This window comes from Macaca nemestrina, chromosome 8 (genome assembly GCF_043159975.1).
Source record: "Macaca nemestrina isolate mMacNem1 chromosome 8, mMacNem.hap1, whole genome shotgun sequence".
Lineage (NCBI taxonomy): Eukaryota > Metazoa > Chordata > Mammalia > Primates > Cercopithecidae > Macaca > Macaca nemestrina.
Window position 1 is genome coordinate 60182808 of NC_092132.1, and position 22708 is coordinate 60205515.

The window sequence follows — 22708 nt, forward strand, 5'->3', positions numbered from 1 at the left end:
AAGTGCTGGAATTACAGGTATGAGCCACTGCTCCCAGCCATGTAGGGTATTTTGTCAAACTGAGGAAGTTTTCAGCCATTACTTCTCCAAATATTCACCCCTCTTCTAAGACTCCCATTATACATGTTATGTTTGATGTTGTCTCACAAATTTCAACACAAAGATTATCTATAATGAAATGGGGCCTCCTCCTTATGAAGCACTTAAATTATTTTTGTTCCATTTACTTTTAAAATCTTAGTTCAGTACCGATATCAAGAAAATGTATATTTTCTTCCTTTTAGAAATAGAAGAGGGGCATAGTACTTCAGACTTTTGTTCTGCATACATAGCATATGATGTGACAAAAGTGAAATAGTAATACCGTAATGACCTGGTATGGAATGAAATGAGTTACTGCTTCCAGTTACAATATCAGAATTTCTTCACATACAGTGACTAGAAGGGAGAATGAAGGTAGAACAGTGGTGTTCCTCTTCAGGAACAGACAATATTTATAAAACCTTAAATGTAATCTTTAATGAAAAGATATATGCATTATAAAAAAAGGGGTCAATGAGTGATGTGGAGATGGCTACATATACTTTCTTACGAATTCCACATCTTTTATCATACAGATTTCAAATGCTTTTTGGCAACATAAGCACTTTAAAAGAATTGAGCTACATCAACTAAATGACAATAAATATAATTAGTTCTTCATCATCACAATAAGACAACGATTAAAATATTTCACCTCATATAGTCAAAATACTAATCTTTTCATTTACAAATTTGTAGGCAAATGCGTAATTACCAAACAACGTATAGTACAGAAACAAGAAAAATGCTAAGTCTAGTTATGACAGTTTTTTTCTAATAGACAAAACTGTCAACAATTTATTATAAAAAACCTATACAATTAATACTTGATCAAAAGTCTTTAAAAATATATTCATAATGAAATGTGTAGAAAGAGACATTTCAAAGTCATAGCAGTTACTACGATTACAATATTTAATCATTTTTACAATAGGTCTGCTGGTCCATTTCAATTAAATTCATTCTCAGAACCATCACATATCTTGCTGAATTTCACTTAAAGCAAAAGCAAGTTGCTTAATTTTTGCTTCCATTGTTCTTTTGTTCTTGCACGTTTCTTCCAAAAGTTCACGCATTTCTTTTTCAATTTGATGGACCTAAATTGACATGTAAATTTTACATTTTAATTTCTTAAAGAAAATGAATTTTTAAAATGCACTCTGAAAGAAAAGGTCCACAATTTATTCTTACACATTTTGAAATTTGTGATGTATTTGAAGAAATGACAGTAAAATGTAACTTGCTCAAATGCTAATAGGAAAAATACAGTATTTATACAGTATACAAAGTACTTTCATGCATTAATATATTATCTACTTAGTTTTCATAAACTTCTTGTGAAAAAGACATGGCTCTCTCTCTCTCTATATATATATATGTATATATATATTTTTTCCTTTTTTTGAGACGGAGTCTCGCTCTGTTGCCCAGGCTGGAGTGCAGTGGCGTGCTCTCTGCTCACTGCAAGCTCCGCTTCCCAGGTTCACGATATTCTCCTGCCTCAGATTCCCGAGTAGCTGGGACTACAGGCACCTGCCACCGTGCCCGGCTAATTTTTTTCTTTGTATTTTTAGTAGAGATGGGGTTTCACCATGTTAGCCAGGATGGTCTCGATCTCCTGACCTCATGATCCGCCCACCTTGGCTTCCCAATGCTGGGATTACAGGCGTGAGCCATCGCGCTTGGCCAAGACATGGAAATATATTTTAACTTAGCCAGGTGTGGTGGCTCACACCTGTAATCCCAGCACTTTGGGAGGCTGAAGTGGGCAGATCACTTTAGGTCAGGAGTTCGAGACCAGCCTGGCCAACATGGTGAAACCCTGCCTCTGCTAAAATTACAAAATTAGCCGGGTGTGGTGGTACACACCTGTAACCCAGCTACTCGGGAAGCTGATGGAGGAGAGTCACTTGAACCCAGGCGGTGGAGGCTGCAGTAAGGCGAGATAGCACCATTGCACTCCAGCCAGAACAAGAGTGAAACTCCATCTCCAAAAAAATATATATATATACACACACAGACACATACACACACACACACACACAAACACACAATTTTAACTCTATTTTAGAGCTTAGAAAATTTGTTTATGGTTGTACAGTTTCTATATATCATAGCTAGGACAGAATCCCATGCTTTTGATTAATCCTTCTACAGTCCTATGCTGCTTATCAATGCTGAGTCACCAGTTCAACTTAAACACCAGTTCCTTATAGATTTTTAAAACTGAAATAACCTCCTTCCCCAAAGAAACTCTATCTTTAATGTAGTGCCTACAGCTTTTCTAAAAATGCTGTTGGTGGTTATATATTGCCATCTTTTTGAGAGATCATTTTATCATTTATTCCTAACCTACATTCTCCTAGGAGGAGCTGTAGTTGATATCGTTAACTTCTAATTGAAATTGTCTTTCCTACGATATCATAACTTCTGATAATGTTACCAATATGACCATCTTTTTATGTTTACTTCATGCTTCCTAACCCCTAATATAGATCTCTCAATCTCTTGTCCCTTAGAAAACTAGTATTTCTCCTAATTTAAATAATCACCACTATCTGATACCTCATAATCCCCTGCCTGCAAACCCAATGATCATATATCATATTTAAGCTCTAGTGCTATTTCTAAAACTCTTCCCTTTGATATTACTTGAAATACTTCCCTTAAGTGTTTAAACCTTAAACTTATTTAGTATTGAGGTTAATACTTAAACTTTACTTAGTATTAACTTATTTAGTATTACCTGTAACCTTATTTAAGGTTTAATCCTTATTTAGTATTACCTGATGTACCCTTGTTAAACATTTGGTAGATTTTTAAAATTTTGAGATAGGATATTGCTGTCACCCAGGCTGGAGTGCAGTGGTATGATCATAGCTCACCATAGTCTTGAAATCCTGGGCTCAAGCAATCCTCACATCTCAGCCTCCTGAGCAGACAGGTCTACAGGCGTGTACCACTACGCCAGGATAATTAACACATTTTTTTTTTTTGTAGAGATGAGATCTTGCTATGTTGCCCAGGCTGGTCTTGAATTCCTGGTCTTGAGTGATACTTCCACCTCAACCTCAACCTCCTAGTAAGTGTTGGGATTACAGGTGTTAAGACATCATGCCCAGCCTACATTTGGTAGCTTTTTTTAAATTTTGAGATAGAGTTTCACTCTTTTGCCCAGGCTGGAGTGCAATGGTGTGATCTCGGCTCACTGCAACCTCTGCTTCCCGGGTTCAAGCAATTCTCCTGCCTTAGCCTCCTGAGTAGCTGGACTACAGGCATGTGCCACCATGCCCGGCTAATTTTGTATTTTTAGTAGAGATGAGGTTTCTCCATGTTGGTCAGGCTGGTCTTGAACTCCCAGCCTCAGATGATCCACCCACCTCGGCCTCCCAAAGTGCTGGGATCACAGGTGTGAGCCACTGTGCCTGGCCTGCATTTGGTAGTTTTTAAGTAAAATATTTGGAATATCTGTTCACATGAAACAAAAGACTAAAGTTTGGACAAGTTATATTCTTATTGCGATTATTTCCAAAGACCTTACTCCCTCTTTTTCTTTGCACAGAGTCCTGAGGATAATGTCATTTAAACAACAACCTTGATTATGATTTTTTTTTTTTTTGAGACAGGGTCTCGCTCTGTAGTCCAGGCTGGAGTGCAGTGTGGCACAATCTTGGAGCACTGAAATCTCCGCCTCCTAGGCTAAAGTGATCCTGTAACCTCAGTCTCCCAAATAGCTGCGACTACAGGCATGTACCACAACACCCAGCTAATTTTTGTATTTTTAGTGGAGATGGGGTTTCACCATGTCAGGCTGGTCTTGAATTCCTTAGCTCAACTGATCCACCAGCCTTGGCCTCTGCTGGGATTACAGGCTTGAGCCACGGCACCCAGTCATATAATTTCTATATGGAGCATTACTTTGCCTTTCTGTTGGTGCACTCTTTTATTGTTGCTGATTTCTGTATCTCCAATTTTACAGATACCTTAGTTTCTTATTACCACTTCAGAAGCAGGAAAAAATGGAAATTCATAATTATCTCACCAGAGAGGTCACATAAGAATCACCTGTGAAATAAAAAAATACCTGAGTCTGACTTCAGACTTAGTGAATGAGTCTCTGAGGGGAAGTTCATGAATACGGTGTTTTTTTTTTTTTTATTTTTTATTTTTTTTTTTAAGACAGAATCTTGCTTTGTCACCAGGCTGGAGTGCAGGGGCGCCATCTCGGCTCACCACAACTTCCACCTCCCGGGTTCAAGGCATTCTCCTGCCTCAGCCTCTTGAGTAGCTGGAATTACAGGTGCCCACCACCACGCCCAGCTAATTTTTGTAGTTTTAGTAGAGACGGGGTTTCACCATGTTGGCCAGGATGGTCTTGTTCTCCTGACCTCCTGATCCGCCCGCCTTGGCCTCCCAAAGTGCTGGGATTACATGCGTGAGCCACCGTGCCCGGCCTAAGTACTATTATTAAAAAGCTTCATAGGTGCTTCTGATGTTTGCCTGTGATTTAGCATCACTTTAAACTCATTACTTTGTTAATCAGATTGAGATAATAAAGTTGATAGTCTTGAACCCTAGTACTTTTTGATAACTTTTTCCAAGATGGTGATGGATTATGTTTAATACATTCTGATTCTCACCCTGCCTATATGTAACCAAACAGACTTCTATCCAAGATTAGATATGAAATTTTTATCCAGAGAGCAGAGAAAGTACACATTAGAATCCAATGTACAATTTTTGTTTAGAAATTAGAATTATGTTCTACAATTAATCTAAGTATTACCAACATTTTACCCTGGTTTCATGATAGTTTTGGTAACATTCTTCATATCTATTTGGTCATGAGATCATGTTGCCTTTTCTCTTTCTAATTCTCGAAGATCTAACTTACTTAGCTATAGTCATGTAATATACTGATTACTGAAGTGAATTTTACTTACAGTACCTTTAAATTTGCAGAATCAATACACTTCTGCTTTTCATTTGCCAGTTGTGCTATTTCAGCTTGATGAGCTTCAACAATTGCATCAACTTGTTTTTTAAAGGCATCATCCATACTATGAAGCTTTTCCATTGCATTTCTTAAAAAAACAAGAACACCCACATATATATGTGTATATGTGGTGTGAATGTATAGATTAGGATGTTATTTCTTCTCGGGTGGCTCACATTCATACTAATGAAAATGTAACTCAGTATTATGAAAATATCAAAGGGCTATTACAGGGTAACTAAAGATACAAGTAGTTCATCATCTAGCAAAATCTATTAGGGTAACAATTAGGTTAGGATCATATATCACTAATATTTGTTATATTTTCATTTTCTGAAAGTTAGAGAATTCTGTTTCCCAATTTATTTTGAGTCTTAGAGTATAGTTTTAATTTTATTTTATTTTTGAGACAGGGTCTGGCTATGTCACCCAGGTTGGAGTGCAGTGGCATGATCATGGCTCAAAGCAACCTCTGGCTCCCAGGTTCAAGTGATTCTCATGCCTCAGCCTCCCAAGTAACTGAGATTACAGGCTGTGCACCACCATGGCCCAGCTAATTTTCTGTATTTTTAGTATAGACAGGGTTTCACTATGTTGGATAGGCTGGTCTTGAACTCCTGGCCTAAAGTGATCTGCCCGCCTTGGCTTCCCAAAGTGCTGGCATTACAGAGGTGAGCCACCATCTGGCTTGAGGGTATAGTTTATAAGCACCGTTACAGATGATGACTACCATCAATCTTTTTTCTCTAGGTTTTCAATGTGATAATTTGAGAAGTGCATACTACAGATGGTTTAAGTTTATGAACATATATTTGTGGCTTCCTTATGGTAATGCTTAGTGGACAAAACACATTAAATGGTATTCACAAAATTTTCATGCTAAAAGTATCCTGGAGGCAAAACAATTCCTTTATATAAATACAAATAATGCTATTAAAAAAGTAATGTTCATAAAAAGAACACATTTTCTGGTTTTGGTACAGCAATCAGTAATATAACAGACTGAACATAAGGAACATGCATCAAAAGCCTTTTTAAAATTGTACCACTTAGTAGCCAAGTGACTAGGGGCAAGTCACAAGCTGAGTTTTTCAACTATAAAACAGGACAATCCTGCCTGTTCTGCCAAACTTACAGGATTACTGATGGCTTCAAAATAAGATAGAAGAAATCAACCTATAAATTGTAAAAAGCTATACAAGTAAAACCTGTTATTATTAATAATAATTGGCTTATTTTATTACAATTCCATTAAATTAAAAAGTATTTATAGAAGTCTTAGTCATAAAGACAATTCATGTATAAAATCAGGTCTGCATTTTTATATTAACGGTATAATGAATAATGCAATGGAAAAGAGTCTAAAGATTGCTAGGTTTTATAATTTTTATTAGTTTTTTTTGCTAATTATAGAATATGACTTTCTTTTAGAATCTGAAAGACTCCTAACTGTAAATTTGTTACTGGCAGGATAAAAAACTGCAACAGATTCCAAGCCAAGGTTCTTGTTTTAGTACTTGTTGAAAGCAAAGTGGAACAGGATCTATCAACAGAAAACAACTGTGCCATCAACCAAAACTTTCTGCAGTGTAACAACACTTTCCCATTAGACTGAATCACAACAAGAAATCAAATTCCAGGTTACATTAGATTTGACATAATTAGAACCTACCTTTAAGTGAGATTTTTGGGCTATCCATAGCCATGTTATCTGTATCACTCTGTCTTCACACAATAACTAATCATGAAGCTGTGCTACTTAATTTTGAAGGTTCCAACTGTATAAATTATTTTTAACAAGTTTAGTTATATTATTTAACACAGTAAAACCTTATTTCCTCTTGAGTATTTTATGGAACCCACATAACAGTGGCAACCAGGTACACATTTTATTTCCTCTCTTTAAAATCGGCTCTTGGCCGGGCATGGTGGCTCATGCCTGTAATCCCAGCCCTTTGTCAGGCTGAGGCGGGTGGGTCACCTGAGGTCAGGAGTTCGAGACCAGACTGGCCAAAATGGTGAAACCCCGTCTCTACTAAAAATACAAAAAATTAGCTGGGTGTGGTGGTGCATGCCTGTAATCCTAGCTACTTGGGAGACTGAGGCAGGAGAATTGCTTGAACCCAGGAGGTGGAAGTTGCAGCGAGCCCAGATTGCGCCATTGCACTCCAGCCTGGGCAATAAGAGCGAAACTCCGTCTCGGAAAAACAAACAAAAAAATTGGCTCTCATTCTCAGCTTGTACTGGCAACTGCTATCTAAATGTCCTCTAGCCTCCTCAGGAGCTCACTGTCCCTGGTAGTCAACTGGCAGTCTCCTCTAAATTTCACTTACAACAACTAAAATATCCCTAGCTGCTTTCATTCAAATACAGTTTAAAATGCTCACCATAATAAAAACAAAATGTTCACATAGCAATTTTTTTTTTTTGAGACAAAGTTTCGCTCTTGTTGCCCAGGCTGGAGTATAATGGTGTGATCTCGGCTCACTGCAACCTCCACCTCCCAGGTTCAAGTGATTCTCTGGCTTCAGCCTCCTGAGTAGCTGGGATTACAGGCGCCTGCCACCCTGTCCAGCTAATTTTTTCTATTTTTAGTGGAGATGGGGTTTCACTGTGTTGACCAGGCTGGTCTTGAACTCCTGATCACAGGTGATCCACCTACCTTGGCCTCCCAAAGTGCTGGGATTGCAGGCGTGAGCCACCACATGTGGCCTGCCTCATATAGCAATTCTTATGTGCCAAGCACTGTTCTAAGAACTAGATAATTCATATAAGCTATATCTATTCATAAATACACACATATATATATAAAATGTCAACCTCTTATCTAAAATTTAAGGTAGGTGCTACTGCTATCTTCATTTTACAGATGAAATGGAAATAAACTTCTTGGCAAGTAACTATGTCCTACGAGATTTTTAGCCCTCCTCTCTTTATACATATTTCACCCATTCCACAGTGTTTATGATTAAGGAGATCTCAAATCCTTTAGAACTTAATGCTTACTTTTGTAGTTCAATACTTTTGTCTCTTTCCGCTTTAAGTTTCTTTTCCTTGTTTTCAAATTTTTCTTTCACTTCTTTTACTTGTGTTTCAAGATGACACAGAAGTTCTCCTTTATCATGCCACTTCCGATTCAGTGTACTAATATGAGAAGTAATTTGAAAAATAAATAGGGTTTATTAAATCATTAAGCCACATTTTATTTCTCAGTGGGAAACACTGTACTATATAATACCTGTAAGCTTTTCTAATTTCTTCAAGTTCTACTTCCTTTCCTTTCAACTGTTGTTTTAGTTTTTCTTTTCTTTCATTGTGCCTTTCTAACTTCTCAAGTATCTCATCCAGTTGTGAGGATTTTTCATCAAGTTGTTCTTGAGTGCATTTTTCTATTTCTGTGATCTTTTCTTGTAATCTTTTGATGTGTTCATCTTTTTCTTGTAAACACTTCAAGACAAAAATTGGTACTTTGTTTTTATTAACTTTAAATGCTTCATATTCTGGTTAATTAGATATGGTTTATCCTTTTAAATAATATTTTAAACACATAAAATGCTTCAAACTATACTACAAGGCTACAGTAACCAAAACAGCATGGTTGCTGGGCGCGGTGGCTCAAGCCTGTAATCCCAGCACTTTGGGAGGCCGAGGCGGGTGGATCACGAGGTCAGGAGATCGAGACCATCCTGGCTAACATGGTGAAACCCTGTCTCTACTAAAAATACAAAAAACTAGCCGGGCGTGGTAGCGGGCGCCTATAGTCCCAGCTACTTGGGAGGCTGAGGCGGGAGAATGGCGTAAACCTGGGAGGCGGAGCTTGCCGTGAGCCAAGATCGCACCAGTGCACTCCAGCCTGGGAGACACAGACTCCGTCTCAAAAAAAAAAAAACAAAAAACAAACAAACAAAAAAACAGCATGGTACTGGTACCAAAACAGAGATATAGACCAATGGAACAGAACAGAGCCCTCAGAAATAATACCACACATCTACAGCCATCTGATCTTTGACAAACCTGACAAAAACAAGAAATGGGGAAAGGATTCCCTATCTAATAAATGGTGCTGGGAAAACTGACTGGCCATAAGTAGAAAGCTGAAACTGGATCATTTCCTGGATCATTTCCTTACTCCTTATATGAAAATTAATTCAAGATGGATTAGAGACTTAAATGTTAGACCCAAAACCATAAAAACCCTAGAAGAAAACCTAGGTAATACCATTCAGGACATAGGCATGGGCAAGGACTTCATGTCTAAAACACCAAAAGCAATGGCAACAAAAGCCAAAATTGACAAATGGGATCTAATTAAACTAAAAAGCTTCTGCACAGCAAAGGAAACTACCAGCAAAGTGAACAGGCAACCTACAGAATGGGAGAAAATTTTTGTAATCTACTCATCTGACAAAGGGCTAATATCCAGAACCTATAAAGAACTCAATCAAATTTACAAGAAAAAAACAAACCACCCCATCAAAAAGTGGGCAAAGGATATGAACAGACACTTCTCAAAAGAAGACATTCATACAGCCAACAGACACATGAAAAAATGCTCATCATCACTCGCCATCAGAGAAATGCAAATCTAAACCACAATGAGATACCATCTCACACCAGTTAGAATGGCAACCTTTAAAAAGTCAGGAAACAACAGATGCTGGAGAGGATGTGGAGAAATAGGAACACTTTTACACTGTTGGTGGGACTGTAAACTAGTTCAACCATTGTGGAAAACAGTGTGGCGATTCCTCAAGGATCTAGAACTAGAAATACCATTTGACCCAGCCATCCCATTACTGGATATATACCCAAAGGATTATAAGTCATGCTGCTATAAAGACACATGCACACGTATGTTTACTGCAGCACTATTCACAATAGCAATGACTTGGAATCAACCCAAATGTCCATCAGTGACAGACTGGATTAAGAAAATGTGGCACATATACACCATGGATTACTATGCAGCCATAAAAAAGGATGAGTTTGTGTCCTTTGTAGGGACATGGATGCAGCTGGAAACCATCATTCTCAGCAAACTATTGCAAGAACAGAAAACCAAATACCGCATGTTCTCACTCATAGGTGGGAACTGAACAATGAGATCACTTGGACACAGGAAAGGGAGCATCACACACCGGGTCCTATTGTGGGGAGGGGGTGGGGGAGGGATAGCATTAGGAGATATACCTAATGTAAATGACGAGTTAATGGGTGCAGCACACCAACATGGCACATGTGTACATATGTAACAAACCTGCATGTTGTGCACATGTACCCTAGAACTTAAAGTATAATAAAAAAAAAAAAAAAAAAGAAAAAAGAAAAGGAACAAGAACAAAAAACAAAAACAAAAAACCAAAAAAACCACATAAAATGTTCATTGTCTTGTGACTCCTAACCCTTAATTGACACTGGGTATTTCCAGTTATTCCAAAGGCCATAATAAGATTCTCCATTAAATTCTGAAATAAAGTTCATTCCAAATTAATAAATATCATGTAGAACTTTTTAAGAGCAAAAGGGCAAATACTATAAAAAGAAATGCATGATAGTCTACCCTAAATTTTACAACAGTTGAAAAACACTGAAAAACAACTTTTGGATACTTTGATCCAAAGATTTTCAAACCTGCCATCTGCTCTTTAACCAAAATAAAATGTCAAACTTACATCTTTTAATTTTCTAATAGTTTCAGTTTGGTCGTCTATGATTTTGCACTTTATTTTTAATGCATCACTATCACTTTCATTTGTCTTTCGCAGACATTCATTTTCTCTAGATAAACTTTCAATTTGAGCCTCCAATTTGCCACGATTTTGGGCTAGAGAAGATCCTAAGAAACAAAAATCATCAATTACAAACTTTGAAACACCTTGGGGGTTTGTATCTTATTAAACTCTAACGAACTGTAATATAATAATAAAAAAAACTAAATAAAGAATCATAGCTTATAATAGTACAATATGAAGAGGAAAAGGGAAGCAAACAAAAAGGCCTCTTATACACTTGTGGGTATTTTAAAACCTGAAACCACAAATAAAGTTGTGAATAAGTAACTCAGATATGTAATATTAATTCATACTATGACATTCAAACAAACAAGAGCATATTAAAAATCTCTACAGAGAATGAACGAATAAGCAATGCTCCATTACAACTGAATATCTTGGCCGGGCGCAGCTGCTCACTCCTGTAATCCTAGCACTTTAGCAGGCTGAGGTGGGCGGACCACTTGAGGTCAGGAGTTTGAAACCAGGCTGGCCAACATGGTGAAACCCTGTCTCTAGTAAAAATACAAAAAAATTAGCTGGGTGTGGTGGCGCATGCCTGTAATCCCAGCTACTGGGGAGGATGAGGCAGGAGAATTGCTTGAACCTGGGAGGTAGGGTTGCAGCGAGCTGAGATCACACAACTGCACTTCAGCCTGGGCAACAGAGTGAGACTCATCTCAAAAAAAAACCCAAAAAACAAAAAACAAATATTTAGCTATTCATAATTTTAAAGGTATCTGTGAATGTAAAAAAACAAAAACCAAAACCAAAAAAAAAAAACAACCCAGTATATATCTCTTGCTTTACAGAGATTGGAAAGGGAATGAGACTAAGGATTTACTGAAAAATAGTTTTCATTCATATAATATTTTAATTTGTGCATGCACAATAAATGTTGCATATATCAGAAAAGAAAATTAAATGTGTATACTGTACAAATAACTTGAAATCACTGTATAAGAATTACTTTTCGCCAGGTGCGGTGGCTCATGCCTGTAATCCCAGAACTTTGGGAGGCCGAGGTGGGTGGATCACCTGAGGTCAGGAGTTTCAGACCAGCCTGGCCAACATGGTTAAACTCCGTCTCTACTAAAAATACAAAAATTAGCCAGGCGTGGTGGCATATGGCCGTAATCCCAGCTACTCAGGAGGCTGAGGCAGGAGAAGAGCTTGAACCCAGAAGGCAGAGGTTGCAGTGAGCCGAGACTGAGCTATCACACTCCAGCCTGGGCAACAAGAGCAAAACTCTGTCTCAAAAAAAAAAAAAAAAAAAAAAAAAAAAAAAAATTATTTTTAACAATATATTTAGATGTTACTTTGTAAAAGTACACATGGTTCAGAAAAGTTGTCAAATTATCATGGGAAAAAAAATTTAAAAAATCAGAGCCATAACTTCTTCATTGGTGTAATAAACTATTTCTCATTTCCTAAGAGGTCTTCATTCCCCTGCGGCTGGCAAATGCCTACTTATTCTTCCAGATAAAGGGTCGCCTTTTTTCTTGGCATCTTTAGGCAGGGTTGAGTCTTTCTGTCTCCCATACCCAGATTTGCTCACTTATAAGAATAAGCTATTTTCCCTTTGAAAATCTGAGAATTTTACCCTGTTGTGCCAGCTCATGTCCCCATACTTTTCTTTCTGTCCTTAAACCAAATATTAGTGATTCCTTGGCTGCTAGCTCAGAAATAAGCTGGACTTTTTCGTGCTTGAGAAGTTCTATTTGAATACTCTTCTGCTTGTCATCTTCAATTAAAATTTCAAGGGTGTTGATTTGATTCTGTATATTCCCCAAAAAGATAAATAAGAATTATTATAAGTGCTTTATTTTCTATTTTTTCCATCTTACAATGAGAAAAAATGTTATTTAAGCAAATACAAGTAAACATTACCAAATTTTACATTAGAAGTTTTAGTTTTACTAACTAAAGACCAATGTAGATCATGAAATAAACAGCCGAATTTAAGAGACCACTCCTTTAAACAATCTGAATTTTACTCTAAAATTGTTAAAAAGAAACTATACCTGTAATACTCAAAATTTTCACCACGCATTTATATCAATAGTGTTAAAAGTCACTTTCCAGAAATAAATTTTGGGTAAAATAGCATTAATGTTTAAAATTGAGACAACAGCAATAAAGACATTAATTTAATGATTATTACATCTAAGTATATCTAAAACCACCAGCATCACCGCCACAAAATTAATATCAGCAATCCAAGTGGTGCTTCCCAAACTTTAACCATTTGAGTATCACTTTCACAATTTTTGCTGTATCATTGTACTGCTCGCACCTATTTAACTGAACATGTTTCTTAAAACTAATTTACTTATTTTACCTAAATGCTATCTCATGAGCAATACAATTTGTGAAATCATGAGTTTAATTTCTTTAGTTGTACTATTTTTCTTATATGCAATATATAATTAGTATCATTTAAAAGTTCCTTTTGTGTACTTCCTAAAATTATCACAACCTACTTGAGAAAATAATATAAAAATTTTAAAAACATATAATGTTGCAAAGTCTTACCTGTAAATTTGCTGCTGTTTCTTGTTTCAATTTAGAAACTTCTGCCAGTTTTGTTTTTTGTTCCTTTACCATACAGGTCAGATCTTTAATTAAAGAGGAAGACTCATTTTCTTTTCGTTGAGCCCAAATAAGAGCATGTTTGCTCTTTGCTAACTCAGTCGCAACATTTTCAAAACCATCTTTAACCTATATTCCAAAATTATATTATAAATAGCAGTTCTCCAAATAATTAGAAAATATTTGCTTCTGGAAATAGTATCACAGTTTTAGCAAAAGAGTAAGATTTAAAGATAATCTGTTTCAATCTACTAATTTCCAGATGATGAAACAGAGACCCAGGATGATTATATTTGCCTAAAGTGACCCAGGGAATTAGTGTCAAATCTAAAGCCAGAAATCATTTATTTGGGCTGGGCGTGGTGGCTCATGACTGTAATCCCAGCACTTTGGGAAGCCAAGGAGGGCAGATCACTTGAGGTCAGGAGTTTGAGACCAGCCTGGCCAAAATGGTGAAACCCCATCTCTATTAAAAATACAAAAATGAGCCAGGTGTGGTGGTGCACGCCTGTAAAATCCCAGCTACTTGGGAGGCTGAGGCAGGAGAATTGCTTGAACCTGGGAGGAGGAGGCTGCAGTGAGCTGAGATAGCGCCACTGCACTCCAGCCTGGGTGGCCAGATATTGCTCTAAGCACTGAAATGCATCAGTGAATACCACAGATTAAAATCTTTGCTTTTGTAAAGCTTAAATTCTAGGTGGCAGGGACTGACAATATAACAACAAGCATAATAAATTATACATCATGTTAGATGATACTATATGCTTGGGTAAAAGGTTAGAAGGATGTGAAGTGTGTGAAGTGTTGGGAGATGTGGGTTCAAGTTTAACTGGCATAATCACTGAGAATGCAACAATGGAGCAATGACTGGAAGAAGGCAGGGACTGCAGCCATGCAAACGTGTGGGAAAGGAGTGTTTTAGGCAGGAATGTGCCTGATACACTGGAGGACTAGGAAGAAGGCTGTTGTCACTGGAGTGGCATAAATGAAGGGGAAGGTAGTAGGAGATGAACTCAGAGGGCTAGATTGTGAAGTGTTTTGATCACTACTCTGAATAAAATGAAGGGACAATGGAGGTCTTTGAGGAGAGGAGTCATATTACCAAACATGTATTTTAAAAGAACACTCTAGCTGCTGTGTTGGGCATAAACAGAGGGGGGTAGGGGAAAGATAGAGGCAGGAAGATTAACTTGAAAGCTCTTCATATAATATAAGATAATGTGACATACCAGAGTGGCTATGTTAGAGGTGGTAAGAATTGGCCACATGTATATTTTTCAAATAATGGTGACAGAATCTCTTGAGGTACTCAATGTGTAGTGTCAGAGAAAGAGTAATCAACAATAACTTTGTTGTTGGCTTAACCACCTAGAAGGATGGAGTTGTCTTTCACTGGGACAGGAGAAATGTCAAAGTAGAAGGTTTGGTAATAAAATTAGCAGTGAAGTAGAATATGTTAAATAGGTGGTTAGTCATAGAAGTTTAAAATTCATGCAAAACATCCAGGCTGGAGATATAATGATGCTGGAGGAGTTTACCAAGAGAATGAGTGTGTATAGAAAAGAAAAGGAAGTTAAGGGCTGAAAACTTGGGCACTGCAATAATGAAATTGTGGAAAAAATAAGATAAACAAAGAGAGACTGAAAAGACGTGACGTAATGGAAAGCCAAGAAAACCAAGAAATGCAGTATGGTGGAAACCAAGCAAAGAAAGAGTATGGAAGAGGAGAAAGCTATCAACCCTGTCTAATGCTACACCTAGGTCAAATCAGATGAGGACAAACTTAACTGACAACTTTCATAGTGTGGATATTGCTGGTGGCTTTGATAGCACAATGCTAGCAGAGCAATAGAGATAAAAGCCAGATGAGAGCAGCTTGGAGAGGAGAGAAGTAGAGAAATCAAAGACAGCAAATGCCCAATTTTGAGATGTTCTGTTGTAAATGGAAGCAGAGAAACAACATAGTAGTCAAAGGAAGAAATGGAATCAAGTGAGTTTTAAGATGAGAGAAATCACAGCATGTTTGTATGCTGAAGGGAATGATCCAATAAAGAGGGAAAAATTGCAGATGTAAGAGAGCAAGAAAGAAGGCTTACTGAAGCCATATCTTTAAGTAGGGAAGAGGCAATGGGATCTAGTATACGTTTGGTGGGACTGGTCGGAGGAGCACAATTATTCCTCTATAGCAAGGGTTACCAAACTTTTTCTAGAAAGTGCCAAACAGTAAACTGTTAGGCTATACAGGCCAGGCCATATGAACTCTGTTGAAAGTACTCAACTATGGCTGGGCACAGTGGCTCACGCCTGTAATCCCAGCAATTTGGGAGGCCGAGGCAGGTGGATCACCTGAGATCAGGAGTTCGAGACCAGCCTATCCAATATGGTGAAACCCTGTCTCTACTAAAAATACAAAAATTAGGCAGGCGTGGTGGCGTGTGACTATAGTCCCAGCTACTTAGGAGGCTGAGACAGGAGAACTGCTTGAATCTGGGAGGCAGAAATTGGAGTGAGCCGAGATCATGCCACTGCACCACTCCAGCCTGGGCGAGAGAGTGAGACTCCATCTCAAAAAAAAAAAAAAAAAAAAAAAAAAAAAAATTGTAAAAAATGAGCATGGCTCTGTTCCAATAAAGCTTTACTTAAAGAGAAATAGGCAGCGGGCCATATTTGGCCTGGGGGCTTTAGTTTTGCCAATCCCTACTCTATAGTAATAGGAGGGAATTCAGGTTTTCTGATTCCTATCCCAATATTCTATAACGTTTACAATCTTACTTAGTTTTTGCAAGAGCAATAAATAGTAGCTATTATTTACTTGAGGAAACTAAGGCCTCTAAGAATGTATATATTTTACTTAAGATTATGAAGCCAACATTTAATACAGCTATGTTTCTAAAACAAGTCCTCTCATCAAACCATATCTTACTGATTCTGTTTTCAATAAAGAGCTGGGCGCCAATTCTTACATCTTGAAATCTCCTGGCTTCAACAGTTAAAGCAATACGGAATTCATTTTCTAAATCCATATACTGCTGGCTTAACATGTCAATTTTCTCTTGGTATTCTTTTATCACTTGCTCATGTTTTTTCTCTTCTTTGGCTATTTCTTTAGCTAAGGCATCCTGGAACTCAGTATCAGTAAAAAACTCCCTTGTTTCAAGTTCCTTCCTGGAGGGAAAAACATATAAAGATAAAAGGATGATACTCACCTGAAAAGAAACATTGTAAAGGTCTTCACATAGTTCTTAATATTCTATATTCGCTATTGTTAATTCAATATCGGCCTCTCGCTTTCAAACACAGTAATTGGGCACAGATAGGTACAAATAATATGAGTTTTATTTGATTGTGTATTTAATAGTGATGGGGATAAGGGAAATATATCAAATCTTAACTTCATGAGATAGTTCAGAATCATTCTATGGCTTCAGAAATTCTTCAGGTGCATTTGCATAAGATATTTCACTTTATCTACTACTTTGGCCAAGTGTTTGACTTGCAATAAATACAGTCTGATTAACACTGGTGGTTTGTTAAAAGAAAAAGTCAGTTAAAGTATAAAATTATTTACTAATCTTTTGATATTGGGCCAGTTAGTCCATTCTTTACAGTTCTCCACTACTTTTCTTGCATTACTGAAACCTATAATGTGAAACCCATCATTTCCAGTTTTTGGTTTCTTTAAACTGGAATGAAACTAAGTAAAGCAAACTAAGTATAAAACTCCTGTATAGGAAACTAAGTACAAAATTCTAGATTTTTGTGATTATTTTCCCCCAATCTTTTATAGTTGTCTCTTCTACACATGATAACAATTTTCCCCAGAGCACCAAAATTTATGTAGATACAAAACAAAACAGGTTTGGGAATAAATACAATTAACATATGATAATCATACAATTTCACTGGTAGGATAGTACATAAATAACTGAAATAGATAAGCTGAAAATGTTCAAATTACTGCAGATTCTATAGAGCAAGAGTTGACAAACTACAGCCCATCAGCCAAATGTGACCTACAGCCTTTTTCTTTGTAAATAAACTTTTAATGTAACATAGCCATGCTGTTCATTTTATGTATTATCTATGGCTACTTTTGTGCTACAAAGGCAAAGTTAGGTATGGCCTACAGAGCCTGAAATATTTTCTATGTGACCCTTTACAGAAAAATTTCACTGACCTCTCCTTCAGAAGAATAAAGAATACTGATTAATTTACTGATTAATTTACTAATTAATTAACTTGGAGGTCAATTAAAAATTTTCTCTCTATATAAAGACCAACTTTTGGCTGGGTTTGGAGAAATGAAAAATAAGCTATATTGTTATAAACCTATACCTCAAATACTGATAACAAAGGCACCTATTCATTTTTTAGCTACTAGTTCTTGCTATAGGGCTGATTCTAATGTATACATACATGAACACGGCATTTTCCAATAACTGATTCTGTCAGACTATACCAATGCTCAGTCACTATCTTTAAATACTGGTGGTGGGGAACCAGTAGCTTTCTTTTTCTATTTTTAAATGCCAATACATTCCTGAGACATTTTTCATTTACCTGTGTTCCTGTTCTTTCAATGCAAGAAGTTCATGAAGTTGTTGCACTTGTTCTCTTTCTCGATGAAGGGAAGTTCTAAGTAAGTATATTTCTCTATCAGCAGCTGAAGCTTTGAGTTCCACCTCTTGGATCAGTCTTATCTGAGTAAAATGCACACAATTACAGTATTTAGATAATAATCTCCCTTGCTATTTTAATGTCAATTTCCATAAGTACCTTTTAAATGACAGTGTCTGGTGACTAAGTTGATTTTCAAAATTTAGGAAATTAATGATGTTTCAGTCACACAAAGTGCAGCCTTGGAAGGAACAAATACACTAGCATTAACTATTGCTTATTTGCATCACAGATTTTAATAATTTCCATTCAGAAGTATGAAAATGAAATTCCTTCAACCACCTGAAAGCCTTTTTAAAAGCCAGCTCTCTCAGAATAAAAGCCTAACTACCTGCAACATTTCTATCAACTTTTCTTTTTAACTGCTTTAAGAGCTAGTAGTGTTAATTTAGACATAATTCAACAGGCTTTGTGACTGTTAAATTAACAGCAATTTAATTTTTGCATATAGCTCACATTTTTTTTTTTTTTGCTTATTTCCAATTTTATTTTTCCAATAATAAAAGGGCTTTCATTGTTGTTAACATCTAAAGTTCATTCAAGAAGACACCTACTATTAGACAGATTTTTTTTTTAAAAAAAGAAAAAACATACTAGCAAATTAGCTAAGAAAGAAGCTTTGCATTTTGTGACAGAAGCTTCTTCCATTTAGCCTCACATCTTTTAGGTTTTCTAGGTGGTATAATTTGTTTCACAATAGAAGCTATGAATTTGTTTTAATCTATGCCACTCATACACTAAATAGAGAAATACCTGTGCCGCCTGCTGCTGCCTTTTTTGTCTCTCCATTTTTTCTAACGATTTTTCCAGGGTTCTTAAGTGTTTAAGGTGATCCTCTTGTTGATCTTTTGCTTTCATTAGTTCAACAGTCAGTTTTTTAATTTCATTTTGAAGTTTGTGAACCATAACTTCGAGTTGTCCTTTGGAATTTCTCTCTCTAAAAATAATTTCCTTTAGCCTAAAGCAGAAGTTATATGTGGTGTTAAGTATATACACATATAAAAATGATAAAATGGTAATAAGTTTTCAAACTTAGAGAAGATTTGAAGTATGTTTCAAATTCTAATTACAGTAAAAACTGGCAGAAAAATAGTGCATCTTTCCCCTACTCCTGAACCTAACATTATGATTAAAAGGAAAATATTTTATATAAATTACTATTCCACAGCAGAACTTTACTAAACAATTTGTTTCAGGCATTATACTAGATATGGACTTAAAGGCAAGCAAGATGAATAAGATGGAGTTTTCTCTGCCTTCGAGGAACCCAGCATCTCACAGAAGGAATAGACATGATAGATTTATAAAGCGATGTGACAGATGTGCTACATAAATAGCAACCTGTAAGTCAACTTGGACTCCTTGTATCTAACCCAGACACCCAATATTGCTCCCAGCTTTGTGCTGGTTAGAACCCTTTCATTACAACTGAAAACTCTTAATCAGTTTCAATAAAAGAGAGAATTTACGGACCTGCATAAGCAAACATAGAGAAGGATGTGGTGGCACTATGCTGAGGGACCACTGAAACCAAGAACATAACACAATCCTAGAATCTGGCTTCAAAAGCAGACTCTAGGAAATCAGATATCGGTGGTCTGCATGGTGTCATGCAAGAATCTTTATGTTTGGGGTAAGGGTACAGGAGGGAGACTATGAACATCTCTGGGATCATATTCTAATAGCCCTGAACCAAACAGGAAAGAGTATCTTTCTCTAGCTCAATTTAGAATGAGTCCTAGGCAAGGCTCTGATTAGTCCAATTGGATTCATATGTCCACCCCATGAACCAATCACTGTGGCCATAGGATACAGGATGTTTACCCAGCTTAGGCCAAGTGCTCACCCCTTACTACAGACAGGTGGTTGAGATGACAGACTGTAAGTCTACTGTTTGGAAACGGGACACTGACAAAGACGCAGCCTCATGAAGAAATGCAGCCAACCCAGTGTAATTTCCAAGGCATATTTAAAAAAATATATCCATCAACTTCTACATTATGGTCATTTCACCAATTCTTGTCCTTATCATCTTTCTTCTTGACTTCAATGAGAGTACCTCCGAACTGGTCTTCCTTTGTTCATGCTCTCAACTCCTGTTTGGTATGCTATATGAAAGAGTGCTAGACTGCATATGGGTTGCGGGCAGGGAAGCCACCGAGAAGTAGAAATGGAACAATCATCTAAGCAACAGATAAGGGCCTAAAGAAAGGTAACAGGTTTGGGATACAGAGGAGATAGTTCAACATCTTTTAAGATGATATCAGTATTAATTGATGAATAAAGATATCAATAAAGATGATAATATCAACTGGCTGTGGGATAGGAGAAAGAGAAAGGAAGCAAAAAAAAAAAAAAGATTCCTAGATTTCTATAGCTTTAGTGACTGACTGGATGCTGGATGGGGCACCATTTATTAGGGCAAGAAATATATAATAAAGAAGAAGAATGAGTCCACCTGAGGCCATGCTGATCTTAAGAAACTTATGAGGAATACAGACAAGGCATTTTTAGTAGATAATTAGATGAACAGATCTAGTCATCAAGGAGGTTTGGATAATAAAAATACCAAAGTAGATAAGATTCATTTTTTTGAAATTGTATGGCACCCACATGCCAGACCCTTTATTAGGGATACTGATTCCCTACCAAGGCACATAAGGGAATAGGAAGATTAGTAAGGATCTAATCTCAAACAAATATGTGGTAGTGGTGGGGGTGGGGGGTGGCGTAGATAGAAGAATCAGAAAAGATTGGTTTTTCATGAAAACAATGAATGAATGCATAACTTGGGAAACACAGGCACAACAATAGTTAAGTAAGAAGAAAGATAAAGTGTGCCCAAAGTCTTCCAGTTTAAATGGACTGGCTAGCAGCCCTAGACACAGCTTCCTCTAATATCCCGCTAAATACTTAGAATACAGAATAAAGTAAAAATTCATACACATATAACTGAAAACAAAAGATAACAGAGTGCCAAAATTTGGGAATAATTTCAATTATAAGGCAAATGGAACTAAATTGAAATTAAAAACAACTCCTCCAACACTCAGGCTTTGCCTCATGAAACTGCTCCATTCTGAAAAACGGAAGACAGATCTTTTCTCTTCCACTGTCTGTGCATGACTCAGTCACAGGGTCTCTATAAATCTGTCACTACATAATGTTGGTTACTTATCCACTTACTGAAAGCAGGAGTGCTGTTTTTCTGAGGTAGAGCACTCTAACTGAACCATCCTGTTCCCTCATCATACCCAGTGGCTTCTTGTGTCAATTCAGACAGACATTTGTAAAATACAAACAAGGCAGGAAGTTGGTGGGTAGTGGTAGAAGGGCTAACAATAACATTATGCATCATAGCTTTATAATTATAGAGGTTTAATAGCACGCATGTTGCATATTAGAATTGTCTTTATACTCGTCAGGTACAACATATCAGAGAACCATGCAGTGGGGTAGAAAACACCATGTCAGTATCACAAAAGTGCTTAAAAGAAACTGGGAACTGGGCTGTGAACTGTGTACATCAACTTATCCAAATGAGATTTTAGAAGGGGAATTATCCACTGCACAATCAGACAGGAAATGGAACCAGGAGCAACTTCCCAAAGTCTGTTAGCAAATGTCAAGTCTAGAAACCTAGTGCTCATTCAAGGATAAGAAACCATAAGAAACTCTAAAAATCTTATAATCATTTGAGGAAAAGCATAACATTAGAAATAATTACAGGAAACAGAAGAAAAAAAGTTATTGTAATTTTAAAAACTAGTATTTTCACAGAATGACAGACCTGTATTAAAGAATGCAATACAACAAAACAAAACAAAACAAAAAAACCCCAGATAAAATGGGAGACGTAATGGTGAGGATAGAATAAAAACATTAGATTAAGAAACTGGGCTATATGATACCAAAGCTCCCTGCAGAAGATGAGTATGTGATGAAATCAAACATGACCCAAGAAGCTGAAAGAAAAAGGCTGCCAATGCCTGCCCTTTACAGAATCTGGCACTTTATATAAAAAGTTGTTAATCACTGCTCTAGTCTCTTGCTGTTCTTTACTTATAATATTTACCCGACACCTTCCTGCTTGAGGGCTCAAATACATGTATCTGAATTTCTTGTTGATATAACAAGCTATTAAAGTGCTAAATTATCTAATACAATTAGTTCAAATCAAACTAAAACCACATACATTGTTGTTGATTGAACTACACTGAAACTAAGGAATTAAAGTTCTAAAGTCAGTATTCTTTATGCTATGAGGTATCTTCAGGTTTATTAATTTTTTTACCTATCTGTGGTAAGTAAAGCCAGACTATGAATATCATCTTTTTCATTTGCATGTTTATGCAGCTCATCGATATAATCCATGAGTTTATTTTCGGCTTGCTCAGCTCTCCATCTCTTCTCTCTCTCTTGGTCTAGCTGTTCAACAAGGGACTGAAAAAAAACAACAAAGTTATGTGAACTTACAAAAGTTACCTAACTTCTCACAGCCTCAATTTTCCCATTTATAACAGGGGAATAATAGTACCTACTTCAAAGAGCTGCGGTGAAACTTTTTATTTTATTTTTTTGAGTCTCATTC

At 36.7% G+C, this 22708-nt stretch overlaps 1 protein-coding gene across 6 annotated transcripts in view; it reads right to left on the reverse strand.

Annotated features, from left to right (window-relative positions):
• Nucleotides 1-978: 978 nt before the first annotated feature.
• LOC105477132 (leucine rich repeat and coiled-coil centrosomal protein 1) overlaps nucleotides 979-22708 on the reverse strand; it is a 40737-nt gene continuing 19007 nt past the window's right edge. For 4 of the 6 annotated variants that reach the window (XM_011733510.2, XM_024791387.2, XM_024791386.2 and 1 more), the window contains 11 exons: nucleotides 22412-22560; nucleotides 18871-19075; nucleotides 18001-18140; nucleotides 16404-16605; nucleotides 13384-13569; nucleotides 12452-12626; nucleotides 10750-10913; nucleotides 8316-8524; nucleotides 8084-8221; nucleotides 5030-5165; nucleotides 979-1178 (listed from right to left, as the gene is read on the reverse strand). In XM_011733510.2, coding sequence (XP_011731812.1) covers nucleotides 1056-1178; nucleotides 5030-5165; nucleotides 8084-8221; nucleotides 8316-8524; nucleotides 10750-10913; nucleotides 12452-12626; nucleotides 13384-13569; nucleotides 16404-16605; nucleotides 18001-18140; nucleotides 18871-19075; nucleotides 22412-22560 — 1827 coding nt within the window. In that variant the 3' untranslated portion in view covers nucleotides 979-1055. The remainder of the gene's footprint in view (nucleotides 1179-5029; nucleotides 5166-8083; nucleotides 8222-8315; nucleotides 8525-10749; nucleotides 10914-12451; nucleotides 12627-13383; nucleotides 13570-16403; nucleotides 16606-18000; nucleotides 18141-18870; nucleotides 19076-22411; nucleotides 22561-22708) is intronic. The other 2 variants (XM_011733511.3, XM_011733513.3) reach the window with 2 other exon arrangements.